General features: G+C 47.9%; 3 protein-coding genes across 4 annotated transcripts in view; 2 read left to right on the forward strand and 1 right to left on the reverse strand.

Moving 5' to 3' along the window:
* LOC126561967 (uncharacterized) overlaps positions 1-18,734 on the forward strand; it is a 76,591-nt gene extending 57,857 nt beyond the window's left edge. The window contains exon 3 of the mRNA XM_050218364.1: positions 18,722-18,734. The gene's annotated coding sequence lies outside the window, so the exon portion shown is untranslated. The remainder of the gene's footprint in view (positions 1-18,721) is intronic.
* LOC126561256 (uncharacterized) overlaps positions 4,903-21,826 on the reverse strand; it is a 215,332-nt gene continuing 198,408 nt past the window's right edge. For both annotated transcript variants that reach the window (XM_050217221.1, XM_050217220.1), the window contains 5 exons: positions 6,744-8,645; positions 5,827-6,679; positions 5,586-5,748; positions 5,318-5,522; positions 4,903-5,247 (listed from right to left, as the gene is read on the reverse strand). In XM_050217221.1, the coding sequence (XP_050073178.1) occupies positions 4,967-5,247; positions 5,318-5,522; positions 5,586-5,748; positions 5,827-6,679; positions 6,744-8,645 (3,404 nt within the window). In that variant the 3' untranslated portion in view covers positions 4,903-4,966. The remainder of the gene's footprint in view (positions 5,248-5,317; positions 5,523-5,585; positions 5,749-5,826; positions 6,680-6,743; positions 8,646-21,826) is intronic.
* Positions 12,470-14,035, forward strand: LOC126562196 (uncharacterized). Its single transcript, XM_050218637.1, has 2 exons — positions 12,470-12,501; positions 12,616-14,035. The coding sequence occupies exons 1-2, from the start codon at positions 12,470-12,472 to the stop codon at positions 14,006-14,008; spliced, it is 1,425 nt and encodes a 474-aa protein (XP_050074594.1). The 3' UTR covers positions 14,009-14,035.

Here is a 21,826-nt window from a genome sequence, read left to right on the forward strand (position 1 = left end):
TTGTTATATTTTTGTATTTAACTGTTCACTTTCACAGTTTTGTTTTGTTTTTGTTTTAATTGCGTTTCAATTGTTACTTTGTTTGATATTCTAAACACTTGTTAGTAACTCTTCCTGTACTTAGTAACTTCACTTGTTCCACCACGTTTGGTGGGCGGCGGCACTTGGCAAAATATTGGTAACAATAGCCAATAATCGCAAGTGTGTGCCAAAACCCACTTGGCACACTGGTCAGCGTGTGTGTGTGTCTATGGGTCCGGTTGTTTGAGGCCCAGTCGCGCGCGACACTGTCTCTTCCGGGGCGACGACGACTTACACGTGACTTGTCATGTGCGTAAGCGGCGTCCGACTGATTTAATGAGCGTACGCCGAACGCATGCAATGCATGATGCCGCACCAGATCCCGCTCTCGTGTCTCCCTCCTTCCTGTCCCTTCCAGAGCCCCTACCCTCCCCCTAATGCCATACACTGGGACGAACGACGTACGCACGAACGCCACGCGACCCTCCGCGTTCCGTTTCCATTTCCCGATGAGCCGAAAGAGAAGACAAACGGACGGTAAGATGGGTAACGGGTGAAGCGGGACGAGTTTTATGTTGCATTTATGCTACGCTCGGTATCCGACGTGCATTCATTCCAAAGTTGATGGTGGGGGAACTCGGTCCTATAGGAGAAGGTTCATTCCGGGTTCTCCCACCACACATAGCAACGTGCTCAGATGAACACTATTCGTCTATTTATGCTTCTATGCAGCATAAAAAGCAAACGAAAGTGGAAAAGCATAATAGAAAGAGAGAGAGAGAGAGAGCGCGCGAGAGAGCGAGAGAGGGAGAGTCTTCTAGTGAAGCACGCTGAAGATGACACGCGAATGAAACGTGTGCGTTACACCGGAGGATGGGCGAACGGAGCGACGGCGACGGCGACTGGCCACGTGGACCGGCGTGTGGCCCCAAACGGTGTGTGCCACGCGTTTTCGCCGCTCCAGGACGGCGGCTCCCGGTTTTCTGTTTCTTTTGCCCGTGTTCCAGTTTCTGCTGGCTGTTGTGCGCGTTTCAACGTGGTCACTTGTTGCCCGACGATGCCGGTAGACACTTGACCTTGGCGTCTTGACGGGACAAGTGTAAGAGATGTTTTGGAGGGATGGGAAGCTGAACCGGAAGTGGGTTTCGATATTGAATGCAATCCATCCAGCTGGTTGACGGTGGTCAGGATTGATTTATGGGAAAGTGCAGCAACGAGTGTTTTACTACTGGACATACTGGTGCTTAGTTTAATGCTCCAGTAAAAGTCTTCTCAAGATCTTTTTTTTATGTAGTTAAATTAAATGAAAAGACTAACTGTCTTAACCATTGGAAGCTTAACTGCCTTAATCATCTAAAAAGAAAAATTGACATTTTTTTAGTTTTTGTTAGACTTAAAGGATTGCTTGATCCTCCCATCTAAAGTATACATCTTTTCCATGGTTTGACGACTGGATCTAACTTTTACAACAAGGAAACCCCTCCCGATCTTCTAGAGTTCCAAGCGATCGTAAGAATTTGCCTCACTATTTCCCAATTCTTCCTTTCAAATCCAAAAGGTTTTGATCGAAAGTACAAACACTCACGAAAAACTCCTTATGTGGGGAGTTCTTATGACACTTTTATGAACTGTGAAATCATACATTCAATGCCAAAATAAAGGCTTACTTCTTGACCTACTAGGTCACGCCGGCCATTGGTTGGGGTTACAAAACATGGAAATGGAAATTCTAACAAAAAATAGTAGATTAAAAATATGTAAAAATATTTGACTTAAATTTATGAACCCCAAAAATAAATCTGGTTGCGTGCTTTCGATTATTTTCGATAGTTTTAACGACGAGCAATGTTCAAGATTGCTTTTGTTATTTGTTTTTCATCCCTGCTAAGGCTCCCGCTTAATATTTCTATTCTCATTTCTTAACGCAGAATTTGTGCAGGAAGCGAACAATAAAGCTAGAAATTCTTATTTTTTATCCATCCTTTTACTCCTCCACTGCCCGTTTTTATTCCCGTATTGTCCTTCGTTCGTGCTGCAGGTGCGATAAAAATCGTAGGACCAAAGAATCGTGGGAACGCATCGTCAAAATCATCTCTCCGGATTTGTCACTTGTGGCAGTGAAGCAGCAACGACGGACGATGGTAGCGTTACTCTTGGTTCTCTTTTTCCCATTTCCCACCATTTTCCCTTTAATATTTCTCTTTTGGTGAAGAAAAATCCTTTCAGCCACTGTTCCAGGCACACCCCTGGTGATGGATGTGGAATAGGATTAGATGTGGTACAGAAAAGGACACAAGCCAGTGGTGCCATCTCACTTTGGTCTTCTCGGTGGCCCAACCCCCGACGAACTCACACTTTGCACTAGGGTGCGTATGTTGGTACGCGTGCCGGTCTCGTGTGTGAACCGAGCCTCTATTTGATTTCCCACGATTTTCCCATCGCTCGGGGAACGGGCCGCTCCCGGCTTGTGTCGTGTGCTTGTGTGTGTTTTTTTTTCGAGGGTCGCACTGGACGAGGACAACTCCGCCTTTCTGGGCTGTGTGTCGGGGTGTCTCGCGTGTATACTGCCGTACCGTCTTCATCCTTTGGCGATCAATGGATGTCGTAAAAGGAAAAGACGCAATAACAATTACTGTTTGCTGTGTCGCTCGAGAGTGGTCTCGTGTACCGATTGATGTGATTTTACCGTCGGCTTACGGGTGTGCAAAAGCAAAATGAAAAATCTTTTACTAGGAACTGGAAGTTCAGGTGTAATAAACCGTTTACGCCCATGATGACACATTAAATTGTGTACTACAACAAAAACAAATTCAAATTTATAGTACGACATTACGTGATCAAACGAGCTTTTAAATGGCCGATTGTGAGAGGTTTTTTTTTTGCGAAGACTTCAGTTGAACTCAGTTGATTGTAGAAATCAGCAGGTGCTAATAGTAGCTATTAGCAATTGCCATAGGTAATTGATACGTGATTACCAAATAAAAGGACCAAGGGACCCGCAGAAAGTGTTCTAAGTGTATGCTATTTCCCAGCGGAACAGTACGAGATGTACACTGGTTTCCAGTTGTTTGTGCTTATCATATCGTGGTTCGTAAATCAAGGAAATTTTCTCAAAGTACCGTCGATTGTTATGCGCATTACGGGCGATATGGATCAAACGTATTTTGCACAGTTACCGGCTAATAAAGTCACTCTTGAGATCTGGCGCAGCGACAGCAGACGGCTGGTAGTGACCTCGGATAATCCACTCGAATCAATATCCATATTCGAAGCACCCACCCTAGACGTGCTGGAGATATTGCCAAACTCACGCCTAAAACATCTATCCCTACGCTTCTGCCCGTTAGATGGGTTGGTAAAATCGCTTTACAAATTGCAAGCGTTACACTTGTTAACTATTGAAAGCTGTCGACTGAATGGGACGTTCAATCTGGCAGAATTGCTACCGCTGAAAAATTTATCCAAGCTCAGTTTTGAATCTAACCGCATAACAGAAATCATCCTCAAGCAGGAAGCAACTTCCAACGAAACAGAACTCATCTCCCCACTGCAGGTGCTCAACTTGTGCATCAACAGAATCGAATACTTCAATCTGGAAGTGTTACGACCCTTTCCCAACTTGAAAGACCTGCTTCTACTACAGAACAACATAGTTCGGATGGCAGGTAGTGTCTTCCTACCGGCATTAGTAACGCTGCAAATCAAGCAGAACCATCTAGTCGAGCTAAACCTTACGGGATGTAACTGTAGTGCGCTGATGTTTGTGTACGCATCGCAAAACAAACTGACCCGCTTTCCACTGCTTGGTGATAGGCTTACCGATCTTCAAGTGCTTGATTTGAAGAACAATCAGCTGACCAAATTCAATGTGACCGAGTTGAGTAAGCAACAACATCTAACTACGCTCACACTGTCCAACAACGATCTCAAAAGCTTCAGTATTGAGGACGAACACGAACCCAAGTTGGAGCTACCCTTGTTGAGTACGTTGGAGTTGAATAGCAATCAAATTGAGATACTAGATCTACGGGGCTGGCAGTTACCATCGCTTCAGGTGCTGACAGTCAACGGGAACCCGCTGATTTCATTACCAGACGATTTGCTTGACCAGTTCCCGAAGCTGAACAAGCTTAGCTGCTTTTGTGCTGATATTAACTGTGAGTGGATACAGCGCCATATGCAGTACATTCGGAACGGTAGTTTTGAAATGAGTGTGGCCTGGCAAGGACCGAAAGATGTGAGCAATGGCTATCGTTGCGTTACCGTGCCTTACGTCGGATGTGTTAGGTGTCCCTTCAAACGGAACAGAAGCACGACGACGACTGAGCGCGTTCGCTAGTTGACAAAGGTAGTAGAGTTCTTATAGAATTCTTTGAATGTAAGTGTTAGACAAATTTATACAAATAAATAGGGACAAGTATGTTACGATGGTACATGGATCTTTACAATTTTGTTACAGTAATTGTGCCGATTTCTGAAAGAAACGGAACTGTAAATACTATTGCCACAGCTAATCGAAGGCTTGAGTAGTGGAACCTTTCACCGGAAATTACTGAACGACTCACACTCCCAACTGTGGCCAACTATGATACTATTATTGCTGTTATTGCGAGGATCCTCTCGGAAAAAATAAATCGAAATTAAATTTAATAACATTTTATTTCAAATTAAATTCAATAACGATTAGATAGAACAAAATGTGGCATGGAACAAATAAATCTACAAATGTACAGTGTGTGTACTCACTAATGACATGCTCTACAAGGTTCTATGGATCTATGGATACACCCTAAACTAACCTACTATTGCTTCCGGAGCGGAATGTCCGGTTTAAAAGTGTTTGCAATAGTAACACAAATACAAACACTCGTACCTCCTATACAGCCTAGATTTCATGTACAACTTCAAAACTCAAATGCGCTCTATATTCTAAGTACGGCCTGAATCACTTTTTGCCGTGATGCGGATGATAATGGTGTGGCAATTGATGTTGCTGCTGCTGCTGATGATGATGCTGCTGGTGATGTTGCTGGTGATGATGATTCGAATGATGAAGGTGCTGATGAGCTTTCGTGGCAGTGTCGATGTACTTGGATGTGTACGTTAGTAGCAGGTGGCGCTGCTTAATGTGCTTCGCCCGTATGTGTGCCGACGGGATCTCCTTCGTGTAGTTGCTCGGGAACCAACCGACGGCACCGTCGCGGATCCGTTCACCTTCGTACCAACCTACAGCGGGACAGATAAAGACAGAGATAAAAAGCGACGTTTGCGGTCGGGCAATGCGGTTCGAACTTACCGTCCGCCATCTTGCGATGTACGTTCACTACGTCCTTAATGTCGAGATCGAGTTCGTCGGGTTGCAGCGCTTGGTAGGGATGGACTGCTATTACCTGCGGACAGTCCCACTGTTCGTAGATTTTCTCGTCCGGATTTTCCGATGCCGGCGGTTCCGTCACCATCAGCCAACGTTCGCGTTCCGTCTCGGACGGGCAGCTTAGAATCTGAAACGAGAGAGTCAAACGAATGCTTAACCAGATCTTCGACGCCAAAGTTTGAACTCTTACCATTTCTATCGTCTTGCCCTCGTGGTTCTCCAACAGTGTCATGATGATGAGATTTTTACCGAGCGTTTGCATCTCCTTCGCCGGCAATCCGGGCACGATGTCACCCGAACTGACCGTTAACAATGCCCGTTGACAGTAATCGATCACAAGATAGCTTTCATCGCTGTAACGAACAAAGGGGAAGGCGGAATGGTCAGTTAAACACGGTCCAAACACGGCCCAAAGAAAGCTTCACCACTACCTTTTCTTTTTGGTCAACACCAGCAGATCGGTAAACAGGAACGCGTACACATTACTCTTGGAGAACTTTTTGCCAAACGTGAGCTTCGCATCATCGCCTCGCCACAGCATATGCACCAGCTCGCCTCGCTTCTCCAGCTTCCTGTGCATAGTGCTAGGAGCGGCACCGATTCCACACGGCACAATCGCCAACGGGCGCACATTGGTCGGGAACTCTATCTGGCGCGATAGCAGCTCCATCTCGTACAGCTGTTCGCTGCGGTGGGCCGCATCGTTACACTGCGTCAGTATCCGATTGATCAGCACGAACGTACTTTCCCAACTACTAAACTCATCATCATCTTCCGGATGGCAACGCTGTAGAACCGCATCCAGCAGCAACCGCATGCGCGTAATTCGCTGCATCGGTAACATCAGGAAGGAGGACAAACTAAGGCTACAGCAGACCGGGTCCGACTCGAGCGCGGTAAGCGTACGGGCAAATTCAGGCTTGTTCGCACGCAGCGTCTTCAGCGTCCGATCGATCTTTGCCTGATGCTCACAGTATGTCACATACACGTGGAAATGCTTCTCGGCATGCTTGTAGATGCTGTGGCTTAATCCGAGCAGCATAATATTGTCCTGCCAACAGTTTTCCAGATCACACAGCAACCGATCGGAACACTCTTGCACCGGAATGATGGAGGAGAAGAGTGTCTTCCGTTCCGCGGAGCTCAGTATGCGTGTGTCCCGAAATGCAGGATGGTTGACAAAGTGCGTCCGGAGAAGGTTGAGTGATTTAAGGTAGGACGCTTCGGAGGTTAGTATCTCGAACTTTGCTTCCTGCAGACGTTTCTCCGTTGGTGTAAGGGTGGCTGAGGAGGGCAGGAAATGTTTGAGATTAGAAATGAAACACAAAAACTGCGACAAGGTCCTTACCTAGAATTTCTGAGTTCCGAACCTCAGGTACCTCGCACCAAAGAGTACGCAGCTTACCGATGTGAGGTTCGATCAGTTCGAGTGCGGTTGGGCGTGAAGGCTTTCGAAGGTGCATGGATGACTCGTCGCTACGATCGTCACCCTCCGTGGACGAACTTCCCGAGCTCGTCGAACCACCCTCGTCACCTTCTCCTGCACCAGCAGTTCGTCGACGATTTCGTTCCGCAATCTTCTCATACCCATCATCATACAGCTCTGATTCCGTGCGGCCACTTATCTCCGCATCGATGTCCCGTGTGATCGATTCCAGCTTGGCTGCATTGTAGATCTGGTACAGCGGCTCATTAACGAACATGCTGTGCGAATGATCGTCACCGGGTCCTCCTTCTCCACCGGTAGAAACGCCGGAACTTTCACTCGAACTGGCCACCGATGCTCCGCTGGTTTGGTAGATGTCCGCGTACCACGAGGATGATGTGTGACCATTGTTGATTAGTGTTCGATCGGCAGGCACGCCTCCACCACCACCGCCACCAACACCGTCCTTCGGAGGCAGTGAACTTCGAGGACTAATGCTACCGCCCTTGCCACCGCTCAGCGATTGATCACTACCCGTACCGAACGAATGTGGCTGCTTAAAGACGCCACACTCTGCATACCACGAGGTGGCTCCAAGCTTTTTATTCGACGACTTGTTGCTCACCAACAGTGGAGATAGCGACGATGATACACTCATCCTCTTACTTGCCTCGCCCGGCGGTGGTGGCGGTGGAATCTTTGGCCGATGGTGACACGTGGTACCGGTGGCCGAGGCAATCGATTTTCTCCTATTATCTTCCATCGCTTTCGAAGATCCCATCATCTCCGACTGAGACATGCCCGTGCAACTGCTAGTAGATTGTGGATTGAGGCAACCCTCGGAACCGTTAAATATACCCGAATCAACATCCGCCGACGTCACGTAAAACGTGCTGCGCGACCCATTGAACGAGCTGCCGATGTTGAGACTCGTCGAATCGGACACAAGGCTTTTGCGCAGCTTCGAGCGCAGCGATTTGGTATTCTTGGACTTTTTGCGGGTCCCGGCCGCATCGGTCGGCGCGCTACCACCCTGGTGTGGTTTCGGCACGTTACTGCTTACGTTGCTTGATTCGCTTGTGCTGCGTACGCCGGTGGAAGACGAGCCGCCGAGCGATTGCTCCTGCACAAGCGGACTAGAGATGGCCGCGTACGGCGAATTAGACGTGGCCACTGAGGATAACGATTGCGAAGAAGCTAGCAGCAAGGACGAACCAGGCAGCACCGCTTGTGTGCCACCCGACCCAGGGTACGGAGCATTTTCGTAGTCCTCGGGCGGTGGTTTCGGCACCACACCACCACCACCGCCACCGCTGACTAAAGGGATCGGTAGTTTGAACGATTTGGAGGAAGTTTTGGTACCTTTGCCGGGATGCTTCGGGGTCGGAGCGTTTTCGTACGTTGCGCCTTTGGTTGTTTTTTTCTTCGATAGCTTGTGGAAGCTTTTCGCGATCTCCGACAGTGTGCCGAGATTCTTGATCTTCTGTACCAGCACGTACACCTGGCTGCTGGATGGTGGTGGATCGGGCAGCTTGGCATTCCGTATATCCACTCCACTGTCCGTCCTAGCACGGCTACGCTCTTCATCGTCATCTTCGTAGTCCTCCTCAGTGTCGTCACTATCGAACGAATCGAACTCATCGTCGTTGGGGAGAAGGATGGCGGCGGTTGGATCGCCGGTTCGGTGTTGATGAAAGTTTGACCCCACGCTGCTCGATCCGTCGGCGTGGTGTGGCGACGTGCTGTAGCTTGCATCGTGCTGCTGTAAACGATCTTCGTTCGAACCGATCGAGTACAGCGATTCATAGTGGTGATCGGAATCGTCTGGAAGAAAAAAAAAAACAAAACAGAGGAAGTACTGATTAGCATAGTGCGATAGATGCATTACCCGGCCGATCCGCATCTGCATGCTGATTCACTTTAGTTAATGGGACGTCAATGAGCAACAAAGTAACTTGCCAGTTTGCATAACCCCACAGGGAAGATTAGAAAATGCCATGTAAACAAGCTAAATAGTAGGCCACCATTTAAAAATAATCGATCCGGGGTTGATAATCGTTTGATTGCTGATAACGGACACCTTTGCAATTTCGAAGACTCAATTCCAATCGTGATCGGTTCAGTGTCATTTCATCAACGTCTAATAATAGTGTTCTCCGAAGGGAAAGTAATCTTCCAACATGAAGCACAGTGATCATATTCTCCTGTAAGTATTGAACAATACTGCCCGGAAAGGCTTCCGAATTCTGTAACTTATTGTAACCTCCCACAGGGGCGCACTTTTCCTCGGTAGTGTTTGTGTGATAGCGTCGTCTACAACTAGCAGCACAGCAGTAGAATGCACCAGACAGAGAGGAACTGTCTGCGAAATCAAAACGCTACCATCTTCAGGAGGCAGCGACTATACGGCAGTGGAATTTCCTGATTTATCCAAAAGAACAGTATTAAAGATCTTGAAAGGCACATTGAGCAATCTCACTGAAGCGATGGCTTCAAAACTGAAGGTGCGCAGCCTTTGGATGGAAGGATTGGGTCTGAAGAGTGTGTTTGTGTCCCCGGACTTTGAGGAACTGCATCTAAGTGCTAATGAACTGACCACACTTCAATCGAAAAGCATCGGCAACAGTTTCACATTGAAGGTCCTCGATGTGCGCAAAAATCTGCTTAAAAGCACTTCCCAGTTGGAATCGTTCGTCCGGCTAGAGGAACTCTATCTAGATGACAACAAGCTCGAACAGCTAAACATGGATCTGTTTGTGAAAATGCCGAAACTTCGCGTACTGTCTGCGGTAGGTAATGGTTTGGTGCAAATTGTACCTCCAACCAGTACGCTCGTGCTAAACGAACTGGTGACACTGTCTCTTAGTCACAATCGACTCGCTTCGATTGCGATGGACAGTTGGCAAGTTCCTTCGCTGCAGACGTTGCTGCTGAGCAATAACACCCTCGAGGAACTGCCAGGAATGGATGGGTTCGAACAGTTTTATGACCTCAAGGAGGTTGAGTTGGCCGGAAATAGGTGGAGCTGTGGATGGCTACAGCATGCACTCGCCAACGTCACCGTTCGAAAGCGGCAGAACGATGCTGAAGGTGTTACGCTCGATGCGGACACCAACTGTTCGATCGAGAAAGTGCACGGCATTTGCTGCAGCTTCACACCAATGACAGGGCAAGAGCAGGAGAATCTGTTCCTGCCCGAGATTCGTCAGGTACGGGAGGCGATTGAAGCAATTGATCGTCGCCACAAAGTGTTTTTGAGCTACAAAAGCAAGAAGCTGAGCGAATTGAAGGAAACGCTGCAAAAACACATGGAAGAGCTGGAGAGATTCTTAGCCGAACAAGAGAACGAATCGGAACGTGTAAAGGTTCAGGCAGCGCAGATAGAGCAGCAAGAAAGAAAACTAAGCAAAACACTTGACAAGATGAGCTTAGAAACACTAGTTGCTGAAAACATCGAGAAGGAACGCAAGCAATTGCTTCATTTCATGGTGGACATGAAGAACCAGCTACTTCGGCAGGCCATCGGGACGGACAGTCTTTGGGCACAGGCCAATGCGGAAAAGGCAAACATTGAACGACTGTTTGGCGAGCAGCCTCAATCCCAACTCTAATATCGAAAGCTTTTTTTAATGAAGATCAAAATAAAACTATCCCAGTTCTTTCTCTCTTCCGACCACAGGAGTAGCAAGCAGGAACGAATTCAAAGTATTGGTGTGCTTTATTATTTGAGCTTTTCTGCGCTTCCTTCTCGGACTTCTTGCAAATAATCGAACACAACATTCACTCTCGGTACCAGATTGTTCAGCTGCTGCTGAATCTGCTTCCCGTTGAAGCGTTCCTTTTCCAGATCCTGCTGAACGGTGCTTATTTTCTCCACCTGGGCCTTAATCAAGGCCTCCTGTTCGTACGATCTGCTCGCATAGTCGTTAAACTGCTTGCTGGTCGTTACGAGCAACTCACGCAGCCGGCTGAGATTTTTCTCATTTTCGGATGCAATCACTGACCAATTCAGGGTGGCCGCTGCCATGATCGTAACGTTCAATTCTTCCCCAGAATCAGCATTCGTTTCGTTCCAGCGAGCGTTCACCGTCTGGCTAAGCCGATCTACCTTCTCCTGCAAGTCGGTCTGTAGACTGCTCAATCGATCCCTTAAGCGATCGACGCCTTTTTCCAGCTCCTTTAGCTGTGTCATCTGCTCCTGTTGCGTTTTGGAGATTTGGGCGATTTGCGTCGAAAGTGTTGCGTTTTGGGTATTTAGATGACGATTCACGGAGGCAGAACCGTTCGCAACTGTTGTGTTTAGTGTGTCGAGCAAATGGGACAGACGCTTCAGCTCGTCCCATTTGTCCCTAAACACGTCGATCACACTACCGTCGGCACCGGCCGGGTTGCAACAATGATGGTGCGAAGTCATCATGTTTTCGTCCCGGCATCGGTCCGGTTCGTCCGCATCGAGCTTGAAGCCCGTTGTCGCCTCCTGGTCGGTGTACAGCATCATCAGCCACTCGCAGTAGAAACGGTTACGTGCGAGATCCAGTCGCTTTAGAACCGGCAGCTTGGTGAAGCTGCCTTCGATCCGCGTTAGACTGTTGCCGGTAACGTTGAATATCTCCAACGAGTCCAGCTCCCACGAGCGGATGTCCAGCATTGCAAGCTGATTGTCAGCGAACGAGAGCCGACGAAGCTTGATAAGCTGAATTGGTGTATCGGCCGGAGATGTGATGGTCAGGAGCAGATTGTGCGCCAGCGACAGCACTCGCAGATTGGATAGCTGCCCGAAGCTACCCATATCGATGGATGTAAGCATATTGTTGTCCACGACGAGCGTCATCAAGCGAATGAAGCGATCGAGCGACGGCAAGGCTGTTAGCTTGTTGTGCGATAGATGTAGCGTGAGCATGCTAAACACACTCGCTTCGGAGTCTAGAGTTACATGCTCGATCGCGTTTCCCACTGCCGAAAGGTGTAATAAGTTCGAACGTACAAATAGCTTCACAATTCCCACCCGATCGATCGTTAGATCCGTAATGTTAGGTAGCTTTTTGTACAGGTCTTGGGAAAATTTGGTAATATTTCCCGATTCTATTACGAGCGGATCACGAATGTTACTGAACGTTGCAGTTTGAATAGCGCGCTCGCTATCCAGCTCTACCTCTTTCAGCCTGCACACTTCCGAACGGGAATGACAGCTGAATTCCTCAAACATTCTAGCCTGGATCGGGACAAACAGGCACAGCACAAAAACACTGAAAGATTGAACCCACAAAGAGAGAAAGAGAGAGAGACAGAAGTGGAGGGGGAGAGGGAAATAGGTTATAGATTTCTACTAATGTACGATACTCATTGGAGCAACTACTTACAAAGCGGGATACGCAACCATCGTGTCCGGTGATACCTTTAGGTTCGAGACGAAAACGAACACTGACTAAAGCAGTGGTATGGATCGCTCCTTAGACCAGTTGCCAATGATCGCGCAGCAGATAAGAGATCTTGTTGCGAGCTGATAAGACTGGTAAGGTAGTCATGGACATGGCTTGTTGCTTTTTTTTTTTTGGAATGGTACGAATCGAACATCGACTTTACGGGCAGCAGTTCCCTTTCATCGTTTAGCGAAGACACACAGAGACGACGCGTACACCGGCCGCATTATGGTGATATTTCGATATTCCACCATTCTAGGGTAAATGAATGTTATTATCAGTGTACTGTTCTGTTACACTGTTATCGATCAGTGTATTATCTGTGTACGTTTGTGCTGAAGTTTGAATGATCACTGTTCTACTGTTTGTTTCAGCCTGTTCTCCTTCATTGCTGGGATTGCTCTCGGCTATGGTGGAAGTAACAGTGAGGTCGTGTTCAAGTGTGCCCAAATTCCATCGCCAGTTTGCTATCTTAGATCGGTCACGTTTGAAGATGCAACTGCCAGCCTAACGCTAAATAGTGTGGACGGCAAAGAAATGCTCCACATTAAGGGTGGCAAAATTGAGGCACTACAACCGAAACACTGTGAGAGTTTGTCCAAGTTCCAGAAGGTGCAGATCGGACGGGTTGGACTTAAGGAGCTATGTTTTACGACGAGCTTCGTGCATGTGAACGCGGAACACAACCGTCTCAAAAAACTGCACGTCGAGGCGCTTCCCGCCGACGGTGCCACCTATCGTATGGAGGAGCTGCATCTCAACGACAATCAGCTCGAAACGATCGATGGCATATGCAACTTTGTCGCGCTAAAGGAACTACATCTGGAGCAAAACTTGCTGAGCAGCTTGGACATGCGCTGTTTTGCTGACATGAAACAGCTCAAAAAGCTACATCTTGCTTCCAATCGGCTAAACATGATCACCACCACGACCAACGGTCTGGCCCTTCCGGCGCTGAGTTTCATGGGTCTGCAGAACAATACGCTCACGGAGCTCGATCTGCACAAGTGGTCACTCCCAGCACTGGAGGTGCTCGAGCTTTCCTCCAACAATCTGACGAACGTCCGCGGGCTGACAGTGCTGCAGATGCTGTCGGACATTTCGCTCGCCGGCAACCGTTGGCATTGTGACGAGTTGGAGCAGATGCTAGAGGGTTTGGAAAGCAACGGTGTGCACGTGAAGGATGGCGATCATAATTGTAGCGGCATCCGCAATGGCACGATTTGCTGCACATACGAGCACCTGTCGTCAGAGGGTACGCTGCTAGATGAGTTAAAGCAGTTTAGTGATCTGAAGCAGCGGTACGAGCAGGTCGAACATAAGTTGGATGAGATGGTAAGGAAAGAAATCGAGAAGTTTGAAAGCAAAATAATGGAGCTGAAGGAAACGTTTGCCAAGCGAGATGAAGTTCCTGACACTACAGAACCTCCAAGCGCTGAAGAAGGAAATGATTTGGAGGAACCAAAAGCGGATTCGAACGATCCACACTCTGAATCAGCACCAAATGCAAAATGTGAATGTTTGTGCTCTAAAGACAACGTGGACGCTTTACAATTAAAGCTAACCAAGCTGCAAAAGGATATTGAAGCAAATAATAAAACACTGCAAGCGCTGCGTGACAATCAGTCCCAAGTGTCGTACATGGCCCTGCTTACCAAGCACGAGTTCCGTACGGCCGTGAAACGTGGTGAGTATAAGCTGAAAGAGCTCAGCTCGATGCTGTCCATGCTGCGTGAGCACATTAAACATAAGCAAACGCAACATTGATATACATATTAAGTACAACCCAATAAAGTAGATAGTTTGCAGCATCAGCATTGCACATGGTGTGATGCTGATAGGCCGTATGGCAATCAACGTGGTGGTTTGTTTGTTTTTTTGCCTTTCTTCCCAAGCCGACCAGACAAAGACCTGAGTGAGAGTTATCAGGTCGGCTGTTATCAGTGAGATTCGATCTGCACCGATCGATCGCACGTCATTGATCGTCGGCCTGCAAGTCTTTAGTATAGCAACGTTTGTTGGCGGGAGCAGAACAGAAATGATGAACGGCGCATAGTAAGTACTGTGAGATTCGACTTTCGAAAAGCTCTATCGCTAAACTTCATTTCGTACAGTTTTTTAGCTCTTATCACGGTTGGTGCACTGTACGTACGGCCAGCATCGCCGTCAGTGACAACGTACAGATGCGATCCGAAAACACCGCTCATAGCATCAACCTGCTTGTTGCGGGATGTGATCCTAGTCACGCCCGAAGCGATAACACATGCTAGCTTTCCAGATGACGTGCGGTACGTCGCCCTGGCACTGGTGGGAGGATTTATACCGGAGTTCACACGAGACCTTGCAAGCAAGTTCCCAAACGTTCAGGATCTTACCGTGGATGCGTTGGGCGTACAAAAGCTGTACATCTGGAGCAATTTGGAGCAGCTGTCCGCTCGAAACAACTCCATCCGTGAGGTGCAGTTTGCACCGGTCCAGCATCGACTACGTTCGTTACGGTTGGACGATAACAAGCTAAGCAAGGTACCCTCCTTTGGCAAATGGTTCAACGAGCTAAAATTGCTATCGTTGGACGGTAATCGATTGGAGCAGATTGCGCTGGATACGTTTGCCGAGCTGGAGTGTCTGCAAAGCTTATCGCTCGCCCGCAATGGGTTAATTATCGTCGAACCTTCTGTGCGTGTGCCAAACCGACCGATACACGGTGTACAACTGTTGAAGCTTAAGCATCTATCGTTGGCATCAAATCGGCTGATCACCGTTAACATCAGTGGCTGGGATATGCCTTCGCTAGTGTCGCTCGATCTGTCCAGCAACGATCTCTACATGCTGCTCGACGAACCTTCGCAATTCCGTCAGTTTGCTGCATTGCTGAACGTATCATACGCCGGTAATGATTGGAACTGTGGCTGGCTTAGTGAGGCGCAGCTGGTGCTACGTGAGCGAGGTGTTACGACGCTTTCCCAGGACCCTGCTGGACGATGCGAACAGGAAAATATGAAATCACTGCACGGCGTCTGCTGCTACGATCGTGCTTTCGAGCAAGAACTCAAACAGGACCCGTTCGAAAGCAAATGGGAAAAGTTGAATGAGCTGCGGCGCCGGTACGAGCTGGTACAGTTCGCGTACGATCAGGTGGAGGACAACGATCTTAACCTTATCACCAAGCAAACGCACGATCTGCGTGGTAAGCTGTTGGGGCCTGTCGCACACGAACAGGACCTGATCGCGAGCGAGTTGTTACGGTTGAAGCACGCACTGACCAGCGAAAACGCTCATCTTGAACGGCTGGAAAACAGGATCGAACGCACAGTACACGATTTAGTACAATCGATTGACGAGCTGCACGAACGGGCTGTACGCCCCAAACCAACGTTGGACGCCGTTCAACAACAGACGGTCGGTGACAGTATTCAGCGTGTTCGGGGGCAAATCGAATTATTGCGCCGTCGGGTACAAAACTACGTATTCGAAACGAGTGATCGCGAACGACGTCTACGACGGTACAACGAACAGATCAAGTTGCTGGACGATAACTTGGAAGAGCTCAAGAAATTGCATAAATCTGTAAGCGATCAGGTGAACGATTTGGTACCTCGAGTTAACAAGGCTTATCGGATGATAGAGGAAAGTCTTTTACCAAGCTCGGACGAAGAGTTCGACCGAATCAGACCATATGATAGAGGTGTTTATCGGGCTTCGCCGTATCGGTTCTTTGGATAATCGGATGCTGTTGAGCGAGAGCTATATCCATAGCTTTGCTTTGAAATAAAATCACACCAACACCCATATACTCTTTGTGAGTGTTTCATTTTCCTTGTACTTTGAAAAATAAATTAACAACACACCAGTGCCGGATTAGTTAGCGTCGTTAGATCGTTGTGCACAGAGTTGCTCTATCGTGGCCAATCTACCAGCCAGCTCACCGAATTGATGGGTTTGCTTCCTTTGCGCTTCTTCGAGCGTTTCGATTCGTCGCCTTGCCCCCCGTATCTGTTGCTGCAGCTCATCAACGATACCGGTACGACTGACCAACAACAGGACCGGATCGGGTGTTGAAGCATTTTCATTACAGCAGAGCCGATCGTCTAGTCGGAGCCCCGGACAGGACGCTTCCTCGTCGAACCCAACCGAACCATCATCGGCGTCCAGTTCACGTGCTGCGATTCGTTCCAGCATCCCAAACAGCCACCCACAATGCCAAGGATTGTGATGGAGTTCCAAAGTACGCAGGGCTGGCAACTCCTCCAGATACGTAAGTAGATATCCGAGCTGATTGTGGCTCAGATCGAGCACACGGAGACGCTCCATACGCCACAGACCGGTGTCGAGATGGGGCAGCTGATTAAACTGCAGGAACAGTTGCTCAAGCCGTGGAAATACCAGCGGCTTGTTGGCGTTTCCTGCCACGATCGTACGCAATCGGTTGCGCTGCAGTGTGAGTATTTTAAGCTCTCGCATCGCCAAGAACGTATCGAGGCGTAGTGATTCGAGCAGATTATCGTGCAGATACAGTTGCTCGATTTCGGTGAGTGCCCGCAGTGCGCTGACGTCGGTAAGTTGATTATGGTAGAGATGTAGCTGGCGGAGTGGCAAACCTTCGGCGACACTCACACGCTCTATAGCGTTGTACGAGGCAAACAGAACCTCCAGCGCATTACAACCGTTCAGCTCGAGCTGCTGAATCTCCAGCCGGTGTATCATGAGGTGCGAGACTTGGCTGAGCGGTGCAAAGAGTGTACGATCGAACACGGGAATGGTGCTGTTACGAATCCAAATCGAGGTTTCGTTCTGTGGATAGCTCGCTTGTTCGAAGGGTTCCGACACGTTTGCGACCACACAATATCCATCGGACGCTCGTTGAGAGCATTGGTAACAGTAGCCGATGCTAAGTACCATGCAAAGGGGCACGAAAATTAGTACCTTTACCGCCATTCTACACACACGCGACTTTTGTCGGTAGAACGACACACAACACTGAACAAGATTGCCAGAGATTAGCGGATGCTTCCCCTCGATTGAGCTTTGCTCAGGACAAACTTCAATGTCAAATGCAACTGCCGAGAGGGATCTCTCGCTTATCAGCACCATTGTCATGATGCGCATACGGAAGAAAAAAGCTTTTTCCTAACCTGAAACATGCCGCCCGATTCTAAAAACAGCATTAGAACACTCACCAAGAAAAGTGGACACGGATTGCAGCTCGAAGCGGCTACTACTGTCGGCGTCATCTTCGCCTCGCCTGGAGGAGCTGCTAGACTGTTCCTCCATTACACCACCGTTGACCATCGTTCTAGCGGCATGTTTCCTTCTCGGTGGCACTTCCGGTGGTTTGGGAGATGCATTATGCGTTGCAACGGCCACTCGTTCCGGTTGACGGACACGCACCACCGTAAGTGGCAGAACTGGCACCGCAAACCTTGGTACGGATCGATTTCGTTGTCTCGATTCGTCGGCAAAGTTCTCGTACACAGGACACAGTCGTCCATCCAGCTGCGGTCCATCGATCGATGGCGCTTCAACAGAGGAAAGAACACTTTCCTCCCGCGTAGACTTTGCATAGGGATCATTCTGATCGTACAGGTAGACGGAAGAGGTGGAAGTAACGGACACTTCGCCCACGGCTCGTGGTCGACGTTTGCGAGGCACTGTACCGGCGCTGGATGACGACGGCACGGGATTTACGCACCCTAGCGCCATCCTTGCGCAGGGCTTCCGTTCATATTGGCCCACTGGCATCGGTGGCATCGATTAACGTGCATCGTTCGGACAAAAGTTTGCGAAAGGATGTTCGCACGGTCATCAGTCGCACTTACTGATCCCTCCAGGACGTTTACAAATGCACTTCAAACTGACAAGCGCACAATTCGAACCGGACGAAGCTTTTGCTGTATCATTTTCAATTTTCATCAACCGGCACGCTTACGTACGTGGGAGAGTTGAGGAAATCGATTCGACTGCCTTTTCGACTTGCCCAAAACACCACTCACTGTGTCTTTTGTCCACTTTTCTTCCGCATCCGGCGAAAGTAATCACCGCTTCTGGCTTTACTTTGCACTATTTTTCAAATTTGGTTCACTTTTAAATTACAAACACAGGCAACATTAGGGGTTCACTCGGTACACCGCAAAACCATCCCATCTCTGCAGAAGAAAAACTTGTGTCATTCTTGTGCACGTAAATGACTACAATTGTGGTATCACTCAATTGGTTTTTCGCACTTATAATGGTATCTCGATCGTCAAAAGTTAAGCTGAGGTTAGCCGATAAGAGTATTTAGTTGTCCGTCGAATATCTATCTAGCTCACAATCGAAAGTGATCACACGTTCGGGTGAAAGCGAAGGCGTGATGGAGAAATGGAGACACGTCATTAGGCCCTTGCAAATCATTTATACGAACCCGCGATATGGTATGCGTACGCATTGCGCCTTTTTCGGCGGGCACAAACAACAATGAGTGCCGTAAAGACTTTCACCAAGAGCAGTAGTAGTAGTACTCCCGTCCTCATGTACGCGAGGGTTTGGAAAGGGTGTGTAATAATTTAACGATCACGTTTGATGATCATCTGTCATTAAAACGTTGAGCTAGCAATTTTATTAGGACTAATGTGATTGGAGGTGGCGTTTCCATGATGTCATTCGGAAATCGAAGGGGTTTCTCGTTGTGGAAGGAATATAAAAATTTGCTGGAGAACCCTTTTTTCTACAAGAAAGTGGTTTGAAGACGCCAACATCCCAGTAACAAATATTTGATGGTTTCAATTAATTTGGAGCTATCCGGCGGGAAAAGCGACTACGGAGCTGGTCTTTACATGGTAGAACCGAGGTTTAAGTCCCACCCGGACAGACTATCCCAACGACGTGGAATCAAGTTTAAAGTTTAGATTCGATGGCCGAATATGATCCCAATAGTCGTCAAGCCAAGAAGAGGATGATTTACAACCAAAGATTCTCGAACATAGGACATATTCTTCCTGGAAACAGCATGATATAACCAATACTCAATAGCCACGACAATATCTACGCATTCAAACAGACGGAACCTGCTCATCAAATTGCCAACGATCGCCCGGAACGGAAACAAAATTATAATTCGACATCGTTGTATCGTTTAGCTGCTGTGTCCACCAACGTACAATTTTGTTGGATGGTTTTTCTTGTTGGATTGTTTGTGCTTGCGTAACCGCAAATCAGAGCACCTCTCGCTCGCGGGAAAGGCCATTTTCGCTTGCTATGCTAACCGGAAACAAACAGCTACAAAACAACCCGCGTGACTTCAATTTAAAGGCAATCATTCGATTATTACGCATGCACGGCTGATTCTCGCTCTCATCGGCGAAAGATTCGCATAATGGCCAAAGCTCGAACTCATCATCGGCGGCGCACCTGTGACGGTGGAGCGAGATCGATTGTCAAACTGACTGACCCGGGGGGAATGGTTGGTTGCCCGTGCTGGAATAATTTTTTAACGACCAACGAAACAAATCTCCCAACATCGAGAGCGAACCTTTTTCATACTTCCGCCGGTAGTTAAAGCATCTGTGTGTTTGGTTTTTCCACCCCAGTTGTTGTGTTTGCAGCAAATACTAAAAACTTTTTGATCGTGCTGCCAAACGATATTGCGTGACCGCCTCGCGGGGCAGATGTGTATTCCTATTTATTAATTTCGTTCACACCATTGACTACATAAAGCACCTTTTTTTTACCTCCCGCCCATCATCACTAAGCAGCAGCAGATGGTTCGCGTGGTTTGCATTGAATTCATCAATTACGAAAACATTTTCTATTTTGACACTGCGCCGAAGGTCAGATGAAGCCGCGATGGAGTATAAAGTAAAAAAAGAGATCTGAAGAAGCCTTTTTTTTTTTTGACTCACATACCAAACGATGGCGACGACCACGGTGGTGGCCGAAACACCGGTCAGGTTCATTTGCAAATCAGCACCGAAAGCAAAAACAAACGCGGCGACTGCGTAAGCAAGCAGCTGGTTGAAGAAAAAACCGGAGTTTGCAGAGGATTTGAATTTTCGATTAACTGGCCACTTGGGACGTGCAATCGGCCCACGCCGCCATTAAATAATGTGTTGATTTTTTGCTCCTGTTTGTTGGAAAGATTACGTTTTTTCTAAGCGAGGTAAACCGATTTCCTACCGTGCACATTGCACACGGAGCAGTGGCGCAGTTTAATTTCTTAATTAACTTTTTCCTGGTCACTGTTTGAGGTAAAGATCGTGCCCTCTCAGTGAGGTAGCTTTACAAATGAAGCTCCAAAATTTTTGAGTCATCGTTTTTATGAGCTTTACCATTGGTGTGAAGCCTGGGTGCGCTTAGAAAGATCAAGAAAGATGAGCAGCGCACAGCTCAGATGTAGTCTGGTTACATTCTGAAGCGACCTACAAACTATTCGGCAGGCCACCCTGCAAGCAGTTTGATGTCTATTTAACATTGAATGGACTTTCGTAAAAGTGTGACTCTAGAGACGAAGCGAGAAATCAGAGTCCGTGTGTTTTTGAAAGCAAAACCGTTTGGTGCAGATAAGGAGATTATTTTATTTCTATTTCAGCATATAGAAAGTGAAAAATTTGCTATTCGGAACAGTAAAAAGAATTCGCATTTGAGATATAATCCATCACAAAATGAGATCAACCGGCGCATAAAGCTTGCTGAATGAGCTTTGCCATTTTAAAATTCTATCCCATTTCCAATGCAGTTCATGCGAACTAGAACGGATCTGATAAGCGTGGTGGTACTGTGGATCACTCGACCGTCACACGGCGGATATTATCAGGCTCCATCTCAATGCTTAACCCACCATCATTCACAACAAAATGGAAGCGTTTGCTGTCACACAAAAGCGTACACAAACTTTCGCAACCTGCGCCATGCCATGTTTTTGATGGACAATTGCGTTGACAGTACGATGACAGTTTGCTTTGGCTACCTAAGTACGCACGCACACGGCTAGTGTGTACGATACGAAAACAACGGAAGGTCAGACTGCATATGGTTTTACCGGTGGATTGGTTATTTGCATACACGGGTTTGATCGTGCTGGAGGGTGATCTCACCAAACCCCGAGCACTGGGAGAATAAATCCATTTCCATTTTGTTTCAACGGTGTTTAGTTTCTATCTTTTGTTCACAACGAAATTTGAAATGCCGCCCGATAGCAGCATAACAACGGGCCCTAGTACATGGCAGGCGCCTCTACAACAACCATTCGTCGCTCTCTGTCTCTCTCCGCTGTAGTTGGGTATTGTTACGTAGGCTTTTGATCGGTGTAATAACCGAGCACGACCTACACACGCGCATACCGAGTGCAGTTGGGTGCACCAGACCACGGAATGCACTTGCTGCCACCCTCATTTATTCGCTAGTGCATTCGGGGGAGAAGAAAACACACACACACACACACACACACACACACACACACACACACACACAGGTGGCAGCCCTGTTGTTATGGAGCCTTTCAACTAAACGATCTAAGGCCTCCTGATAGTTAGCCGGCCAAAGCTACCACACGCGAATCGCGATCGCGTCGTGTTTCGTCAATCGCTAAATAGCCAGCTAAAAAACATCACT

This window comes from Anopheles maculipalpis, chromosome 3RL, assembly GCF_943734695.1.
Source record: "Anopheles maculipalpis chromosome 3RL, idAnoMacuDA_375_x, whole genome shotgun sequence".
In the NCBI taxonomy this organism is placed as follows: Eukaryota; Metazoa; Arthropoda; class Insecta; order Diptera; family Culicidae; genus Anopheles; species Anopheles maculipalpis.

Bases quoted from the DNA above. Each gene is read 5' to 3' on its own strand.
- LOC126562196 (XM_050218637.1), top strand. From the start codon at position 12,470: ATGGTGATATTTCGATATTCCACCATTCTAGG. The intron at 12,502-12,615 runs GTAAATGAATGT...TGTTTGTTTCAG, and splicing joins CGATATTCCACCATTCTAGG to CCTGTTCTCCTTCATTGCTG.